At 41.2% G+C, this 16,885-nt stretch overlaps 1 protein-coding gene across 1 annotated transcript in view; it reads right to left on the reverse strand.

Annotated features, from left to right (window-relative positions):
- ankrd50 (ankyrin repeat domain 50) overlaps positions 1-13,807 on the reverse strand; it is a 41,971-nt gene extending 28,164 nt beyond the window's left edge. The window contains exons 1-2 of the mRNA XM_085416831.1: positions 13,560-13,807; positions 11,160-12,273 (exon numbers count right to left, since the gene is read on the reverse strand). Of these exons, the coding sequence (XP_085272957.1) occupies positions 11,160-11,665 (506 nt within the window). The 5' untranslated portion in view covers positions 11,666-12,273; positions 13,560-13,807. The remainder of the gene's footprint in view (positions 1-11,159; positions 12,274-13,559) is intronic.
- Positions 13,808-16,885: the final 3,078 nt, after the last annotated feature.

A 16,885-nucleotide genomic window follows, 5' to 3' on the forward strand; every position in this document is an offset into this window, starting at 1 on the left:
AATGACTTATCAGTCTCTTATGTCGTGGTGGATGAATTCTCTTCATTTCAACATTACTTCTGTCCGTTGAGGTTCACAGGCATTTAATCATAGTTCTTTTTAGCTACGAGACAGTTCATGATCAACTCCGCAAAAAAGCCCATCACCAATTTCGCTGCCCCTCGGCCACCTTGCTTGACAGGTGGTATGAGAAGTTTAAGCCAATAATGATGACATGAGGTAGCCTTTGTCAGTTGCAGTTGCCAACAACCGAGATGACAGTAAGCGTTTGGTTTTTGCCAAAGTGGTGCTTTGCCTTAAATTCAGACATCTCCACTTTGGTCTCATCTCTCCAAAGGACACAGCGGTCTATTAGTTTATTCAGATCCAGGTTGGCAAGCCTTAAAATGTGCTGCTATGCTGTTTTTTGAGAAAAGAGGCCTTCGCTTGACAACCTTTACAAGCAAGCCATCCTTGTTGACTCAATTTTTAATTGTGCCGTGATCAACTTTTAATATGCCAATTGAGGCCTGTAGTCTGTGAGACCCGATGCTTTTGGGGTTTACCTAAAGTTTGGACTGCATAGTCCAACCTTTAGATAAATCTGTTGGGGACATCCCCTCTTGGGAAGATTGTGGAATTGTGTTAAGACACATCTGAACTCTCCTGACCTGTAAATGGCACAATATCACACACGCTGATGATCAAGTAATCAAGTCCATTTGATTATCAGCACATGGCTACTACTTACTGATTCTATAGGAATTAAGAGAGTAAGGATATATTTAGTTTTCACAAGACTCTGCAGGACTGTATGTTGTTTCATGGACAGGGCTGAATTATAATAGATTTATAATTTCGATTTAAAAAAAAAAAATTATGACAATTTATTATTTATCCCACCACTTTACTCCTGACTTGGGTATTTAAATTACTTCTTGATGGATTGCCATTCCAGGTCCCCAAAGGACACAGTCTGTTGACTTCGGTGATCCCTTCACTTTTATTCCAACACCACTTTGAGGTTGACATTTCCCGTTTGGAGTAAAAAGCCAACTAAGATGGCTGCTATTAACTTCGGTGATCCTTTGACTTTTCAAATAATGTCATCGTGAACCACATTAGCACACCCACACAAACATTTTGCTTAAAACGCACCACTCTGTTCATGTCTAGCCTGACAAAGCCACCAGTATGTTGCACTAAGTGCACCAGTATGGTACATTTAGTGCTGCCTAATCAGCAAAAAGACATTCGAGTTGTCTCTTAGAAAAAACAGTAAACGTGTAATCTAAATAGAGATACCCAACTGTAAAGCCTCTAAGATTGTGTTTACATCCTGTAAATATATTAAACAGATTTCTTACAAAATATCAATGTGTTCAGGACTAATTTATCTAAAATAGAAAAAAATACCACATCAAATAACAGAAACTGAAATTTTACACTCATCAGCCACAGCAAATAAACCACTGTCAAGAAAAGCAAACAACCTTATCGCCTCACAATCCAGTATTCAGCTAGAAAACCTTGGCATTCATGTGAATTCACTCATCCCAACAAATTCTTAGTGAGCATTCAATTTCCAGTGTTACTTTCAGAAGGAAAAAGGTGAGAGTTCAACAGCCTTTCAGAAGAGAGACATTATTTTTGTCAGGTGGAGGAATGAGCTAACTGTGGAAGTGTGACCTTGTCTAAATCTAAGGGTAACTAGCATCTTAACTGAAAACCCCAATCCACAAAGGCTCCAACCATCACAACTAAAAGGGATCAACTTCTGACAAATATTTCCATCCACAACCAGACAGACATATGACTACTGCCAGAACTGCAGGTAGACCTGGGGCTGGGTGACCAAATAATTTAAGTATCAGTTCTGCTTTGAATGATTATGGAAGTGGGAATAATGCGAAAATTATTACTGTCTTGCATTAAATTTTGCTATGAAGCACTTGCAGCAAATCAAGCGCACACCTTCCCTTTACAGCAGAGAAATTCAAACCCACACTAAACTCACTTGCTGCTTAGAGCAGCTTCAGCCAGGATGACGGAAAGCCTTCGGTCAACAAGACGCATCTACAGGACGTAAATCTCTCAAAGTTTCACAGTTAAAGCTGTAGGTGGGTTATTGGTTCCTTAGTGTCTCCAAACTGTTCAGGGTCTCTTACCCAATCCAACTTTCAGATGTCTGCACCAGCTCTCTAATATTCACCCACTGGCTGCTGAGCATGTCTCAAGCAGGCATCTGAGTCCACTGCCTCCTGGGGCTCTCTCTTCGCCTCATCTGCCCCCGCAGACATTCCCAGGTGGAAGCAGACTGCCAACGACCGGCGGCTGCCCTTGCGAGGCAGACTTTAGAGTCAAAACAAAGCCTAGTTAGGGCCCAACTCCTCTTCTTGATGAACTTGTGTCCACCACCACCCTTTACATCTTAATTTATTAATTTTTCAATTGAATTATATATTTTTTAAAAGATTCCCTATAAAAAAAGATTTTTTAAAGGCAGTTTATGGACAACCATAAAACAATAACAGAAAAAGTATGACAAAATATGTGAGTATCATTTTTGACAGCTTAATGACAACTCTAAGACCGTAGCTGATCTGGTGTATTTCTTCTTTTATTTAGAGTAATTTGAGACAGCATTATTTTTTGAACATTGTATAGTGTTCACCACATTTGCAATAGGTGGGGGTTTATGTCAGGCTATAATGTGGGCATACAGCATGAAAAGCTGCACCTACTTGTGCCATTGGTAGAAAAATGAATTACTATATTGACGTCTTAAGTATCCGAGGATTTGGGAAAAGGGCTCCGACATCTCAGCCATGCTCCACTTCAGGCCACGCTTTAGCCTGTGGCATCAAAACAGGTGTATAAACCTTGAAGGCAGATTATCTGACATAACACAAAAGTAACAAAACAAAAATCATTTTAGAAAAGCCCTGTAAGTATTTGAAAAGTGTTCTCTTCAGCGGTTCTTTAAACCTGCTGGACAATGCAAGAATCTGATCTCTTCTTAATGGATTTGCACGATCAATTCTGCGCTGAATCCCTCAGCAGACAAATGCCTCCTGCTTGACCGAGAAATGGTGTGTTGGAGACTGCTTGGTCAGGGGGAAGTGAGAAGCATATGAAAAGAGATCCAAGTTGCTTTCATGCAAAAACAGCTACAGCTTTCAAAGGCAAGTCCGAAAAGAATCTTCTTAATAGACCATTGCTAAAGCGATAAAGATTAGATTAACTAAAATGTGAGTCTTATGACTTTTATTTTTTTATTTGAAAGCATCTCACGAGACTGATCACACACAATGACTACACTGTTCACTGTGTGAGAGTATTATAGTCAACTTATTACCCAAAGTAATTCCAATTGTAGTTGTTCAAAATGGACCAATTTCTTGGTAAATTATAATAAAACGGGATCTCCTCATTCAACGTTATGCATCTATATAATGATGCTCTTTAATGATTTGACAAAGTGTAAACACACTTCTTTCATTGCCACCATGCATACCTCCTCATACCATAACTATTCCAAATCCCCCCGAGCTCTTCCCAACCCAGACGAGGTGTGCATTCCTGGCCAGCTATCCAATACCGTCAAAGGAATCTGAAATTTTATCCTTTTTGGGCCCCCCTCCCCTCCCTCTTGTCCTCATCCAGTACTCTGCTGTGCTCCTGCTCTCTTCACACACAGATGTACACAGACCCACAGCTGGGTCCATGCAGCTTAAGCACACAAATACACACAATGGGAAGGATTTCAGCACTGACAGGTAAACCTTCAAGCAGAGGTTTTACCTGGATTCACAGATTTCTGGTAACAAAGGGCAGCAGAGTGATGCTGAAGCTTTCTGCTTTCTAAAAATAATCTCAATATTCGATTAAAGCCCCCGAGAAGTGCTCCAATGAGCAAAATTTGTCTTTGTTTTTGGTCCTTAGTTGTTTCGATGGGTTGAAAGTGGGTGTCCGTCAAGGTCATCGTAAGCTAAGGAGCTTGGAAAGACAAGCATCTGGACTTCTTTAAGTTTCTCGAATACACTTCAATAGAATAGAATAATCCTTTAATTGTCCCACAAGGGGAAATTTGGTTGTAACAGCAGCCAAAAAGACACATATACAAACAAACAGTACACAGGACACAGAACAGAAAGATACACAATTTTTCTTACATATTTACATTAAGGACAATGGTTACTATATACAGAGAGTACTGTACAGTTATTAAATTAAATAAAGATAACTACAGATAAGAGGTAAACCAGGTTGTAGTCCGAATCGGTTAATTAACTTATTGCAGTTTCAGCACAGATGTAAACATCTATGTTTGTTGGGAGCAGTTCTGATTGTACAGTCTGACAGCTGCAGGGAGGAAGGACCTGCGGAAACACTCCTTCATGCATCGAGGATGCAGCAGTCTGTCACTGAAGCAGCTCTGCAGTTCAGCAACATTTACATGCATGGGGTGGGAGACTCTGTCCATCAGAGATGTTATTTTGGCCAGAGTCCATCTGTCTCCCACCACCTGCACTGGGTCCAGGGTGCATCCCAGAACAGAGCTGGCCTTCCTGATGAGTTTATCCAACCTCTTCCTCTCAGCTGCCGATAAACCGCTGCTCCAACATACAACACTGTAAAAAAATGACAGATGCCACCAAAGAGTCATAGAAGGTCTTTAAAAGCGCTCCCTGTACTCCAAATGACCTTAGCCGCCTCAGCATGTGGAGTCTGCTCTGACCCTTCCTGTAAAGAGCATCAGTGTTGTGGCTCCAGTCCAGTTTATTATTCAGGTGAACACCCAGGTACCTATAAGAGTCCACTATCTCAATGTCCACTCCCTGGATGTTCACCAGTGTCAGTGTGGTGGGTCTGCGTCTCCAGAGGTCCACCACCAACTCCTTGGTTTTCCCGGCGTTGATCAGCAGGTGGTTCTGCTGATACCAGTCAACAAAGTCCAGAGTCCACTGTCTGTACTCTGAGTCGTCCTCACCTGTGATGAGGCAGACTATGGCAGAGTCGTCAGAGAACTTCTGTAGGTGGCAGCGTGGGGAGTTGATGGAGAAGTGTGCAGTGTAGAGGGTGAAGAGGAACGGTGCCAGCACAGTTCCCTGTGGGGCCCCAGTACTGCAGACCAGCATGTCAGAGACACAGCCCTGTGTCCTCACATACTGTGGACGTTCTGTGAGGTAGTCCAGTATCCACTGGGACATGTGGTGGTCCCACATGTGGTAGGGCTTAAAAACTGGGACTCTCCACCAACTGCTCTTAGAACTGAAGAAGCTTCTCGGATGAGAGGTGAAACATCTTCAAGGAGACTTAAAGAAGTCCAGACACTTTTCTTCCAAGCTCCTTAGAATTCAAGTGGGTGGAACTCTGGTGGAAAAAGGTGATCTCATATTCATCTCTACCAATCAGGGTTCTGCAGCAAAATGCGATGACAGTTGTGGGATTGTTTGCTTAGGTTTCCAGACCATTATCAATCAAACGGGTTTAAAACACACCCACACAATCCGGATGAGCCACAGAAGACTTGTCCAGTTTGTTTTTAACCCTTTTCTTTAAACCATTCAAACACTAGAAAGTCTTAGAAGTTTGCTTGTATTTAATTTGAAAGTTTCAAATTGTAACTGACTCATCAAGTTTTCATCAAGTTTTCAGGGGCTTTAACCATTTAAGTAATATGTCAGGCAAACATTCAGCAAGTCTAGCTTTGAAAAAAGCTAGGATTTGCTGTTTTCCTCTGTTCCAAGCCCTAATAAATTAGAGACTTTTATTTAGACTGTGAGATCATATGGAGATTTAATCTTGGGTTCTACAAACATGATTTACATTTTCCACAATTATCCAATATTCTGTAGACTAAATGAACAATCAGAAAGGAGCTCCACTTCATGAATGAGTATAAACTTGCAGCAATGCTGACTGTGAGTGTGTGAGGGTAACAATTACATGAATCAGTTTTGTATATCCACATGCAGCATGTAGGCAGACATATCCACAAACAAATAAGTTCTAACAAAAAGTACACACATAGCCGGTGGTGTGGAGACAGACGTTGGCATTAGATTGCTGAGTCATCGGTGCAGCCACACCAGTGCTGCCATTTCTCCTCATCTGCTCTACTGGAGCTGATGCGTCACACTGGGAGTCTTTTTTTGGTTTCTAAAATGTGGGCCTAATCTGCAGCGAGTTTTCCACAGCCGTGCACCACATGAAAGCCAGCGAGCTGCTTTCGTTTAAGGTCCCTTAACCCCAATAAGCACGGCCGCCCAACGTGTAACAGTCAAAAAGTCAACACAAAGAGAAAAAAAACACCGCAGAGCTCCCGCTTGGTTAGTTTTACTTCAGACTCGGGCAGCCAATATGGGTGAGGTCACAGTTTTACGTTAATTTTATATTATTTAAAGCTTTCTCTTGTTTAGGTAACAATCAGATCAGAGGCCTTCGCAAACGTCACTACATTTATCTCTCTGGCATAATCGGTCACATGTCAAGATGCTTAAAAAGGAAATCCCATTGTTGCAATACTGTCTAAAAAAAATGACTAGGGAAAAAAAAGGTTTAACAATATTCATGATCTCACCGGAGGCAAGAACAGCTGATCTAATTTTTCTTTAGCTTTGACTGATGTGACTATTTTTCCAGAGTATCAACAGTTGTTTGGAACAAAGCAACAAGCAAAATCTTTTACAAAGAACCGTCTGATGAAGCTGCCAGAAAATCAACATTTCTAACCATCTTTTAGGAAAATCTCAAAACTGCATCATCAATTTCTTCCACAGACAATTCTTCAGGGAATAAAACATTGCCAAGAAAGTTCAAATCTTTTTCACCAGTTAAAGCCACAGTCATTCATCATTTCTGAAGTCTGTGCCCTTTCTATAAAAATAGAAACTCATCCAGCTGCAATTCAAACTTAACTCCTGCTTACTGGATAATAGCCTTACAACAGATCCACATATAAGTCACACCTACACTAAAAGCCTGCTTTGTCCCATCAGGGAAAAAAAAAAAAAAAAAAAAAAAAAAAGCAACTGTTGCCTGTCATTTGACCAACGCGACTGAGTTAATTCCACCTATTCGAAGCCAGCTCTTTTGTCCTGAAGGGAGAAAGTGACGCATGTTGGATGACAGGAGGCTGACTGGTTGTTTAAAAATCACAAACTGATTCAAACGGGAGGACTCCAGTCAAAACATGGCAGTGGCCTTTGATAGCGCTAAGACACAGACTACAGAAGAAGCGATAAAGACAGAGGAATGTGCTTTGGCTTTGTCTGGAAGTCGAATCTTTGATGATACACTGCAACTCAAGTGTCAAAGCCTTTAGATAGCTCTGACGGCAAGCAGTGAATGTACCAAAGTTTATTTTATGAAGTTTATTGTCTGAACAAGACACACGCTGGCACTGGCAGACTTGAAGCACACAAAGGGCAAATTAAAAGGTGAAACTGCCTTTTGATGCAGGCATGAATTAAAGACTTTATAGAAAGTCTGGCTAAAAGAACTAAAGTCATGATAATAATCTATTAAAGGATTTTTTTGTTAATGTTACGATTAAGGCCACAGATTTTTCTTTTTTTTACTGACCTTCGGATTATTTCCTTTCTATTATTTTAGGCCAAAAAAACTCAGAAAAAGCATTTCAGATGTTTTTGTCTATCCAACATACAAAAAATTAAAAATAAAAAAAAACAGGATTTGAGAAACTTGAAAGCATAAATTCCCATGTAGATTTCTGAATTATTGCTTTTCTGTGCCTCTTTCCTGTATTGCCTCCACTGCTCTCTGTTTCACCACTTGCTCCTTTGCAAACTTTACAGAGCAGTTGACAGACAGGTTAACTCATTCACTGCCAGCCATTTTCAAATCAGGTAACTCCCCACTGCCAGGGTTTTTGAGCATTTTTACTCATTTTTGAAGAGCCACAGAAAACTGTGTGTTATGATCATATAAACGCTGAACCTACCAAAATGAAGAACAGACTCTCTTCTTTCATCCAAAAAAAAAAAGCTTGTTTCTACCATTTTCCATTCTTTAGTAATCAGCTGTAGAAGAGAGGTGGGTTCCACCAAAAATGCCTGTTTTGACCAAAAAAGGGAGAAAACGTGCTTTTTGTGAAAAATACATTTCAAGCAGAAAAGTGCCTTTGACACTAATATTTCTTGCTTTGTGACACCTCTAACATATAAAATAGTTTTTCACTTCTATAAAACAGAAATAACACTGAGAAAGGTTATGTTTTATCAAAACAATTTATTTACAAATATATGAAAAAATAAAATGTACATACGTATTCTAGCCCCTCCCATTGAAAAACGTAATTGACGTCTATAGACGTCAATGGCAGTCAACGTAAGTTTTTCAATTGACGTCTATAGACGTCAATGGCAGTGAATGAGTTAAGATGGAAATTCATCCGATTGAGCAAATTGGACTTAAGAGCGGGGGAAACAAGGAAAACCTCCATCGACTGCTCTTTTCCGTCATCGTCGAATCACCGTTTGCTGTTGAATCGGTAAAGTTACAAACAACTGCAAAGAAATGAACAAAACTTGTTGTGTGCCAGCGTGAAATGCCTCCAAAGTCCTGACCTTTCGTCATTAGCACTCTCCGTGCTCCACACGCAGGTTTACGGATGCACTGCTGACATCTGATCTAGTAAACATGAACTAACATCAAAACTGAACTGATCTGTCCTTTAACAGAGATACTGGACCGACAGATAAGTATCCAATCAATGAATCAATGAGTAGATAATCAGGTAAATTTTAAGAACTTGCTTTAATTCTGTTTATTCACTTGATTGCCATTTATTGTTAATTTAATCATCATGTCCACAGGACCCATCTTAAAATGCAAGATTGTTCTAGTGATACTTAAAAATTAACTCTACTTTGAAGATATTCTTCATTTAAATAGTACATTTGCTTCTTATTATTAAAGTCACTGCTCATGCTACATCTGTTTGTAACCTGTCAGCAATAAAACACTGAAATTAAGGATTAAAACATAAAAATGTGCAGGGATTTATTAAAATGTCCAAATTTTGGTTAGTTGTGGTATCGGAGTGGAAGTAAGTGGACGTAAACCCATGTAAACCCATTGTATTAACACAGTGCTGGTGATTACTACCAAAACTGACTTGTTTGTCTTTGACTAGGCCAAAGAATTTTGCAGGGCCTCTTGCACTCACTCACTAGGTAATGTTTAAAATCACAGCTGGAAGGCAGGGGAGGAGGAGGAGGGGGTCAACAGCTCCTCAAAAAAAAAAAAAAAAAAAAAAAAAAACGTGTTAAACAAGACCCTTAACTAAATGAAACTTGTGTGACTTTTATTGCAATAAATGTGAACCCAAAGGTAGTTGAATCAAAACAAGATGTGAATCCCTGTGTAAACGTTAGTCCTGATGTAAATTACTACTCATAGAATAACACTGTTCCACGTCCTTCTTTGTTTTGTACTTTTCTAAATGCCACTGCCAGATGCAATCTTGACTTCCTGAATCCAGATAGCATCTCGATCAGCAGGGGATCTGTTCAGATTTTTGTGTACAACAGCGCCTGGGATGCTTTTACACCTGAGATGGCGATAAGGCATTTACTCAACTGTTTATGTGGCTGACGAACACAACAGTCAGAGATAATAAGCCTTGTGCCTTTGTTGTCTGCAGATTTAAAGCCTGAGGTCTCGAGTGTTACAGAATATTTGCTTAACGAGGCTGGGTTCAGTGAAGTGTCCGCAAAAGGCCCTCAACATTCAGAGTGACACAGAGCAGAGCTGAAGTGAAAAATCTGTCCCTGTTGGGTTCAGTCTATTTTTCAATGTTTCTATGATAACCTGTGTTTTACCTCAGAGGGGCAAACTGAAGTCTGAATCATTGGTGGAAGCCTTGTGATTACAAGACGATGACAAGACAAGCATTCCCTTAGGAATGAGTGGGTTTAAAAAAAAAAAAAAAAAAAAAGTGGGTTAGGTTGACTCTGGTGAGTAATTGAAAAATGATTTACCTTACTGAACATTTGACCTACTTTTCTTCCTGTGTGTGATGCTGAGATGGTACAATAAGCATCACCAGATGGCCAGATGAGAAACGTGAGCGTGTGTGTACAGTGCTGCATTCCAGCCTGTGTTGCATAGACGGCCTGACCTATACTGTGTAGACAAGTCGTGCAAGTAACGCACACACGCAGCTCCGTTTAAAGCCCCCGTCTGCAATAACAGTCCATCTTGATCGTATTACATGTCCGGGCAGGGTGCTCGAATCCCACAAGCCTACTGTACTTCAGCCTTACATGTGCACTTCATCATCTTGCACAGTGTTGGACTGACCCAGGTGAACCTAACAATCACAGTTCAGTTCACCCAGGTCAGTGAGTCAGTGCTACTTCAAAGCTTCTTTCTCATGAGTCTCTCACCTCGTGAGCTAAGCTACAACTTAAAAATATCTGACCTTTCCTGAATCCGAAGCCAAGCAGGGACAGTCCCACCCAGCATGTCGCACGGGGGGGACAGACAAAACCATGACAAGAAATAACTGGAGAGGCTACTGGGGCGGAGCTATGTCATGAGTGTGTGCAGGGAAAAAAAAAATAAACGGGGGGAGGTGCATCAGGGTCAGGAGGTGGAGAGGGTAGGTTTGGGGGGGATGGGCTGACTGCACTTTACATTTCTAGTCAAACCAAATTCCTAGATTTCCGTTACTACCTGAAACACCGTTTTTTTAACCATTTCTTTTTTTTTTAAACTTAAAGTTGCAAGAAGATATGAAGAAACACTTAATAGGCAGATTTATATTTTCCAAAAAGGAATCATAATTCAGGTAATTTTGTGCAGTGCTGCAATAGGTAGCTGTTTCAGTAAAATATATAACTGCATCAGTTTATTTTTTTTAATGAATCAACAGGAAAAAACTGATAGAGACTGAAAAACAGGATGGTGGTGTACATGTCTAATCATCCAGTATTTAACAATGAGATAAAAGCTGACAAAAACAGATAATAGTCACATTGGGCAAGCTGCAAAATTTGCTTTTATTATCAATGTTGACTAATTGATTAAGCAAAGAATGAGGTCCTGTCGACATGGATTAGTTATCCGTCTCACTATAAAGAGGTGCTAATCTGTGAAATCATCTGCTTGCAGTCATACTTTAACTGTGTGAGTGTGTGTGTCTTTACCTCTTGAAAGCCTCTGTGGGGTTCCTCTCGCACTCTCCAGGCTGCAAAGTGTTCTGCACAGCCGGATCGCGCACCTTTTCCTCATATCCTGGCAGTAGGCCGCTGCGGCAAATCTGAGCCACCAGACCTCGGATGAAACCGCCGACGCACAGCGTGTCCGAGTCATCTGCCCGGCAGAAGTGGAAAGCCAGGCTTTGCTGGTGTAGACCGCGGTGGGTTCCCTGGGCTGATGTGGGCCATAACAGCTCTGTACACAGTGCAGTTTTCCCACTCCCTGGCCCTCCCACCAGCAACACACCCCAGGAGCTACCCGACTTTGCAGATCCTGCTGTGAGGGTGCCAGGGTTGGACGCACTACCACCAGGTGCCAACGGGGGCTGTTTACTGGGAGTGCTGATTACTCCACTGAGGTTGTTGGTTTTCTCCTGGAGGCAATGCTGGATCTTATGGAATACCCACTCCCGGCAGTAAAAGCGCTTCCCTTTCAGCAAACTGGTTTGGGCCATTTTGATCTAGTGCTGCTGTTCCACCTATTCCTCCTCTTCAGGTTCCCTTCATTACGCCCCTTCACATTTTCATCTCCAACAAAGGCTGGCTTTAAATTCGAACATCCATTTTGTCAGGTGCAAAAGAAGGATGCACTTTAGATGTCCTTGGTTTTAAGAAGCAGCGAGAGTGAAGGCAAGCTGGGTGAAAAGTAGAGAAAAAAGCAGAGTCGCTGTGGATGGCAGGAAAAGCAACTGAGCTATGAAGCGTTAGAGAAAATGTAGGTCAAACTGAAAAAAGGAAGTTTAAAATTGAGGTTTAAACCATAGATTTTCCACCAACTTTTTCCATAGCTTCCCCACTGGTTGAACTAAGTGCTCCTTGTTATTATGAATGTGTTGCCTTAGCATGGCGCTGGGCATGGCAGGGCACTCGGCTCTTGAGTGCATCCACTGGCAAACTCAAGCCACCGCTGCTTGATAGAATTAGCCATGGAAGTTACTGATATATTTCCACTGATGCATTTCAGATGCCACCGACCAAAAGGGTGTTTCCATTACATTAACATGGAATAGACTGCCAGTGCTGAATGGCTTTCTCCAATAACACACTAAGCCTGCCTCCTTCCCTGGAAAACAGAAACAAAATGAGAAGACACAAATTTAAAAAAAATCATCAATATGTCCTAATTAGTCAAGTAAGCAGTTGATGAGACATAGTTTACTCTCCTAGAAGCAGGCAGTGGAAAACACAAGTGCGTAATTTATTTACACATCTACTGCCCTAAAGAGTCTCCATATAAGCTGAAGCAGTTTGACACCATTTATCATCATGCACAGTACTTTTACAGATATTTTCCAGCCTACAAAGAAGAGTGAACTCTATTTAGTGAGCTACAAGAGGTGGGCAAGCTGGTTTTTCGGTGCTTTCATCCTCCACATCCCACATCACTGCCTGCCTGCCCTGCAACTAAATTCTTGGCAGGGGTTCGTCCAGTTTCTCTAGTCTATCCACTGATCCCCTCTTCCTTCCTATGTGGCTTTAAATCCCAAACAGTCCACATCCGTCCTGAACTGTGAGGGGGAATAAAGTCCAAGTAACAGGACCCCCTTTCCTGCACGTACAAAGGTCGTTAACATGGGCGTAAATGTAACATAACCGCTTTTTTCTAAGGTTTTGCAGCAATGATTAAACTTTAGAGGGCAAAAAGGCCCATTGAAGCTCTCACCGAGAAGATTCTGGCACTTTGGTGGTCAGCTGCACTTTAACCATCTTCCTATTTAGTTGTTCATCATCGCTGTTGTTTCTATACTGGACCAAATGCAAATATTCCCCAGTCTCCCCAGCCAAGAAATCACACGCTTACACACACCCAGAGGCTTACACGCACACGTGCGCGCGCACACACGTAGTCTTGCTGGTTACTTTGTAACACTGCCAAATAACAAGGGTTTACACGGGCTGCTATGCATTTCCACATTTCTGTTTTTCTAAGGCGCTCCCCGCCGTCAACACAAAGCCTTCCAAATAAGTGTTCAATACATCAAACCTTAGCTGTCTTAAGACGGAAGGCGACCAAAAAAACAAACAAAAAAATACATCCATCAGAGAAAACGACATAAATTCACTTCAGCTGACTGGAAAGGAAGCGCAAGTCTTTTGTATAGCAGACAAACCTCACCCATTTCTAATGGGATACAATTTACACCTATGGGGGCTTTTAAAAAATGACTAGACCGGCGAACAACTGCATTTATTAAGAAGGAAAAAATCATATAAAGGCTAACTGAAGACGGTCATGTTCCTACAGCCCACCAGAACTGTTCCTTCAACTTCAATTGAGCCAATTGTGGAGCGTTTCTCTGTCTTCGCTAGTTTTAAATGTCTCACAGTCCCAAACGGTTTTCCTCTCACCTCTTTCCGATTCCTCTCGCTGTTTTAGGGGGGGTAAAGGGGATTGCCGTGTCCGTAGTCTACACCCTTTCTGTCCAAACCAAAGGCTCCGAATAAACCACACGACCGTTGCTCCCGGCGTAATTCAAAGCCCAATTTTGTGCATTTGAGCAACGTTCACGTCTTTCTTTGAATCGCTCCTTTCTGTCGGTGTCGGCTCCTCCTGCTGCCCCTACACAGCTCCACAGTGAGCAGACTGACTCTCCGCCTCCTAACACTCTACATTTCTCCCCACTGCATGCAGAACACACGCTAATGAGTGGCGCAAAGCTTTTTGGGATTTGTAGTTTTCAACCTTTGGTCGCTCTTCATTGTGTACAAACAGGTGGTTCAATATAAAAGCGGAATAACAACTGCAGATGAATTATTTTCTCATGGAACAGTTATTTCGCTTTAAAGCCAGGGTGTCAAACATGTGGCCCGGGGGCCAAAACGAACGGTACAAACCGGTACAATAATGTCATTACAAAGACTGGTTCTGCTCATATCCAATCCAGTTTTTCAATATAATGTACTTCCTGTTGTGGAGATGCTAATTATACTAGACAGGTATGAACACTTTCATTTTATGACAGGTGAGCACACCTGTCAGGTTAAGATCCCAATGTTTTTCTTTGATTTATAGTTTATATCTTATTTGTTCATTCAATCTCCACTTATCTCTTCTCTTACACAATGTCAATCTTACATTTACTGTTTTTAACTAACTTTAGTGTTTACTTTTATTTGTTTTTAATCATTGTTTTAAATATAAAAAAAATCTCTCACATTGTATAAGGCCCTCACCGAGTGCCTGTGGTACTTTTATTTAACTGTGTTGATCACCAAGTTGTTTTAATTATAAAGAGATAAAATATGCACCTTACTTGAAAAAAATGAATAACTGAATTTTGTTTGTACATAGATAGATAGATAGATAGATAGATAGATAGATAGATAGATAGATAGATAGATAGATAGATAGATAGATAGATAGATAGATAGATAGATAGATAGATAGATAGATAGATAGATAGATGGATAGATGGATGCATGGGATGGAGGAACTGTCAATCATGAATGGCATAACATTGACTAAGATTTATAGTTTGCTTTTCACTCACACTATCGCCATTGCAACCGATAGCAGCAAAGTTGTACATGCACATGATGATGTCTGAAAATATTTCATTACTTGAACATGAGAAAAATGGCCCTGCTTTGATTCTGCCTAAGGCTTTTTAATTAAGGACACTGCAACATTTGCATACTTTTTATGAATGAAGTGCAGCCACTGATGTTGAGCAGAAGATTAGCTGTGAACTCACAGTAAATCAACGATGCCTTATACCTGGCTGAATTATGGCTCCAAGGTCTTTATCTGGGGAGTATATGAGAATGTCTTTATAATTACATTATACCGTCTATATATAATCAATCTCAGGTTTTTCCTTTCATTAGAAAGCTATTAACTGTGATGTACTTCCTGCTTCATGGCTGACACACCAGATGCTGTCATTGTTAGAGAGCAGAAGGCAGGTGCGTGCTTTAGAATTAGGTCTTCCTTTTGACTCTGATGAGGCATCTAAATTTGGCAGCACCAGAGTAATGACAGGAAAAAAGACTGAGTGTGCTCACACCAAAGACAAAATATTCAGTCACTGCATGTGACAAAATGGAAAAGGGCTACACAATAAACAATTTAATGACTGAATTCTCCGATGATTAAATTGTAGTTCACCTGTGTGCAGACCTTCCCCATTTTAGTCTCTGAGTGATTGTTTTTGATTTGTGAACAAACCAACTAAATGGCTGCATGTGTTTTATAATTCATGAGAAATTCACTGATGAGCAACACCAGCTGATTTGTGTGTGTTTCGACCAAAGCTGCACAAAGAAATTCTGTTTGTTACATAAGTCACTTTAGAAATGAAATCCGTAAGCGATCAAGATGCAGCAGAAATGAGTTTCCCAAAAGTTTTTTTTCTTCCTTCCAGCAGGGAATTCAAATTCAAATTCAAATTTTTATTTGTCACGTACACAGTCATACACAGTACGATATGTAGTGAAATGCTTGGACAACTGCTCGTGACCTAAAGAAAACAAAAAAGGAAAAGGCTATGAATAAGAAAGGAAATAAATATGAAAAATTAAAAAGGGTAAATTTAACTAGGAAGGAATAAAATATAAATTAAGGTTAAAAATGAAATAATTGTACAACACAAATTAGAATGAAGGGTAAATTTAACTGGGAAGAATAAGATAAAGATAAATATATAAATTAAAGTTGAAAATAAAATAACTGTACAACAAAATACACAATACACAATATAGAACTATATAAGAATGTATGAAGGAATCTAAATATAAATAAATATATACACAATAACAGCAGCTGTACAAGTATTAACCGGAAATGAAGAATATAGTGACCAGTGTTGTGCAAAACCAAAGTCCAGAAAGTCCAGTGTGTGTGTAAGAACCATATGTGTGGGTCAGTACTGTGTGGTGGTGTGATTGAGAGACCGTATCGCCTGCGGGAAGAAGCTCCTCCTCAGTCTCTCTGTGTTGGTCTTCAGGGAGCGGAATCGCTTTCCTGACCTCAACAGAGAGAACAGTCTGTTGTTGGGATGGCTGAGGTCCTTCACGATCTTCCTGGCCTTGGTCCAGCACCGCCTGCTGTAGATTGAGTGCAGGTCAGGGAGCTCGGAGCGGATGGTGCGCTCAGCTGACCGCACAACCCTCTGTAGAGCTCGTCTGTCCTGCATGGTGCTGTTCCCGAACCAGGTTAAGATGTTTCCCGCCAGGATGCTCTCTATGGTGCACGAGTAAAAGTTCCTGAGCACCTTGGAGGGCAGTTGTAAGTCTCTCAAGCGTCTGAGGTGGTAGAGACGCTGTCGGGCCTTTTTCACCACGGTGTTGATGTGACAGGACCATGACAGGTCCTGCGTGATGTGAACTCCGAGGTATTTGAAGCTGTCCACTCTCTCCACTGGGCACTCGTTGATGACGGGGGTCTGGTAGTTCCTCTCCTGCTTAGTGCTGAAGTCCACTATCAGCTCCTTTGTCTTACTGACGTTTAGAAGGAGGTTGTTCCTCTGGCACCAGTTCTCCAGATTCCTAATCTCCTTCAGGTAGGCCGTCTCGTTGTTATCAGAGATCAGGCCCACCACGACGGTGTCGTCAGCAAACTTGATGATGGTGGTGGAGCTGGTAGTGGCCACACAGTCATATGTGTACAAAGAGTACAGCAGGGGGCTCAGAACACACCCCTGGGGGGCTCCAGTGCTGAGAGTGGTGGAGGCTGA

Source organism: Rhamphochromis longiceps, linkage group LG2 (genome assembly GCF_057381845.1).
Source record: "Rhamphochromis longiceps isolate RC_006_pf linkage group LG2, R_longiceps_female_GT1.1, whole genome shotgun sequence".
NCBI classification, from domain to species: domain Eukaryota; kingdom Metazoa; phylum Chordata; class Actinopteri; order Cichliformes; family Cichlidae; genus Rhamphochromis; species Rhamphochromis longiceps.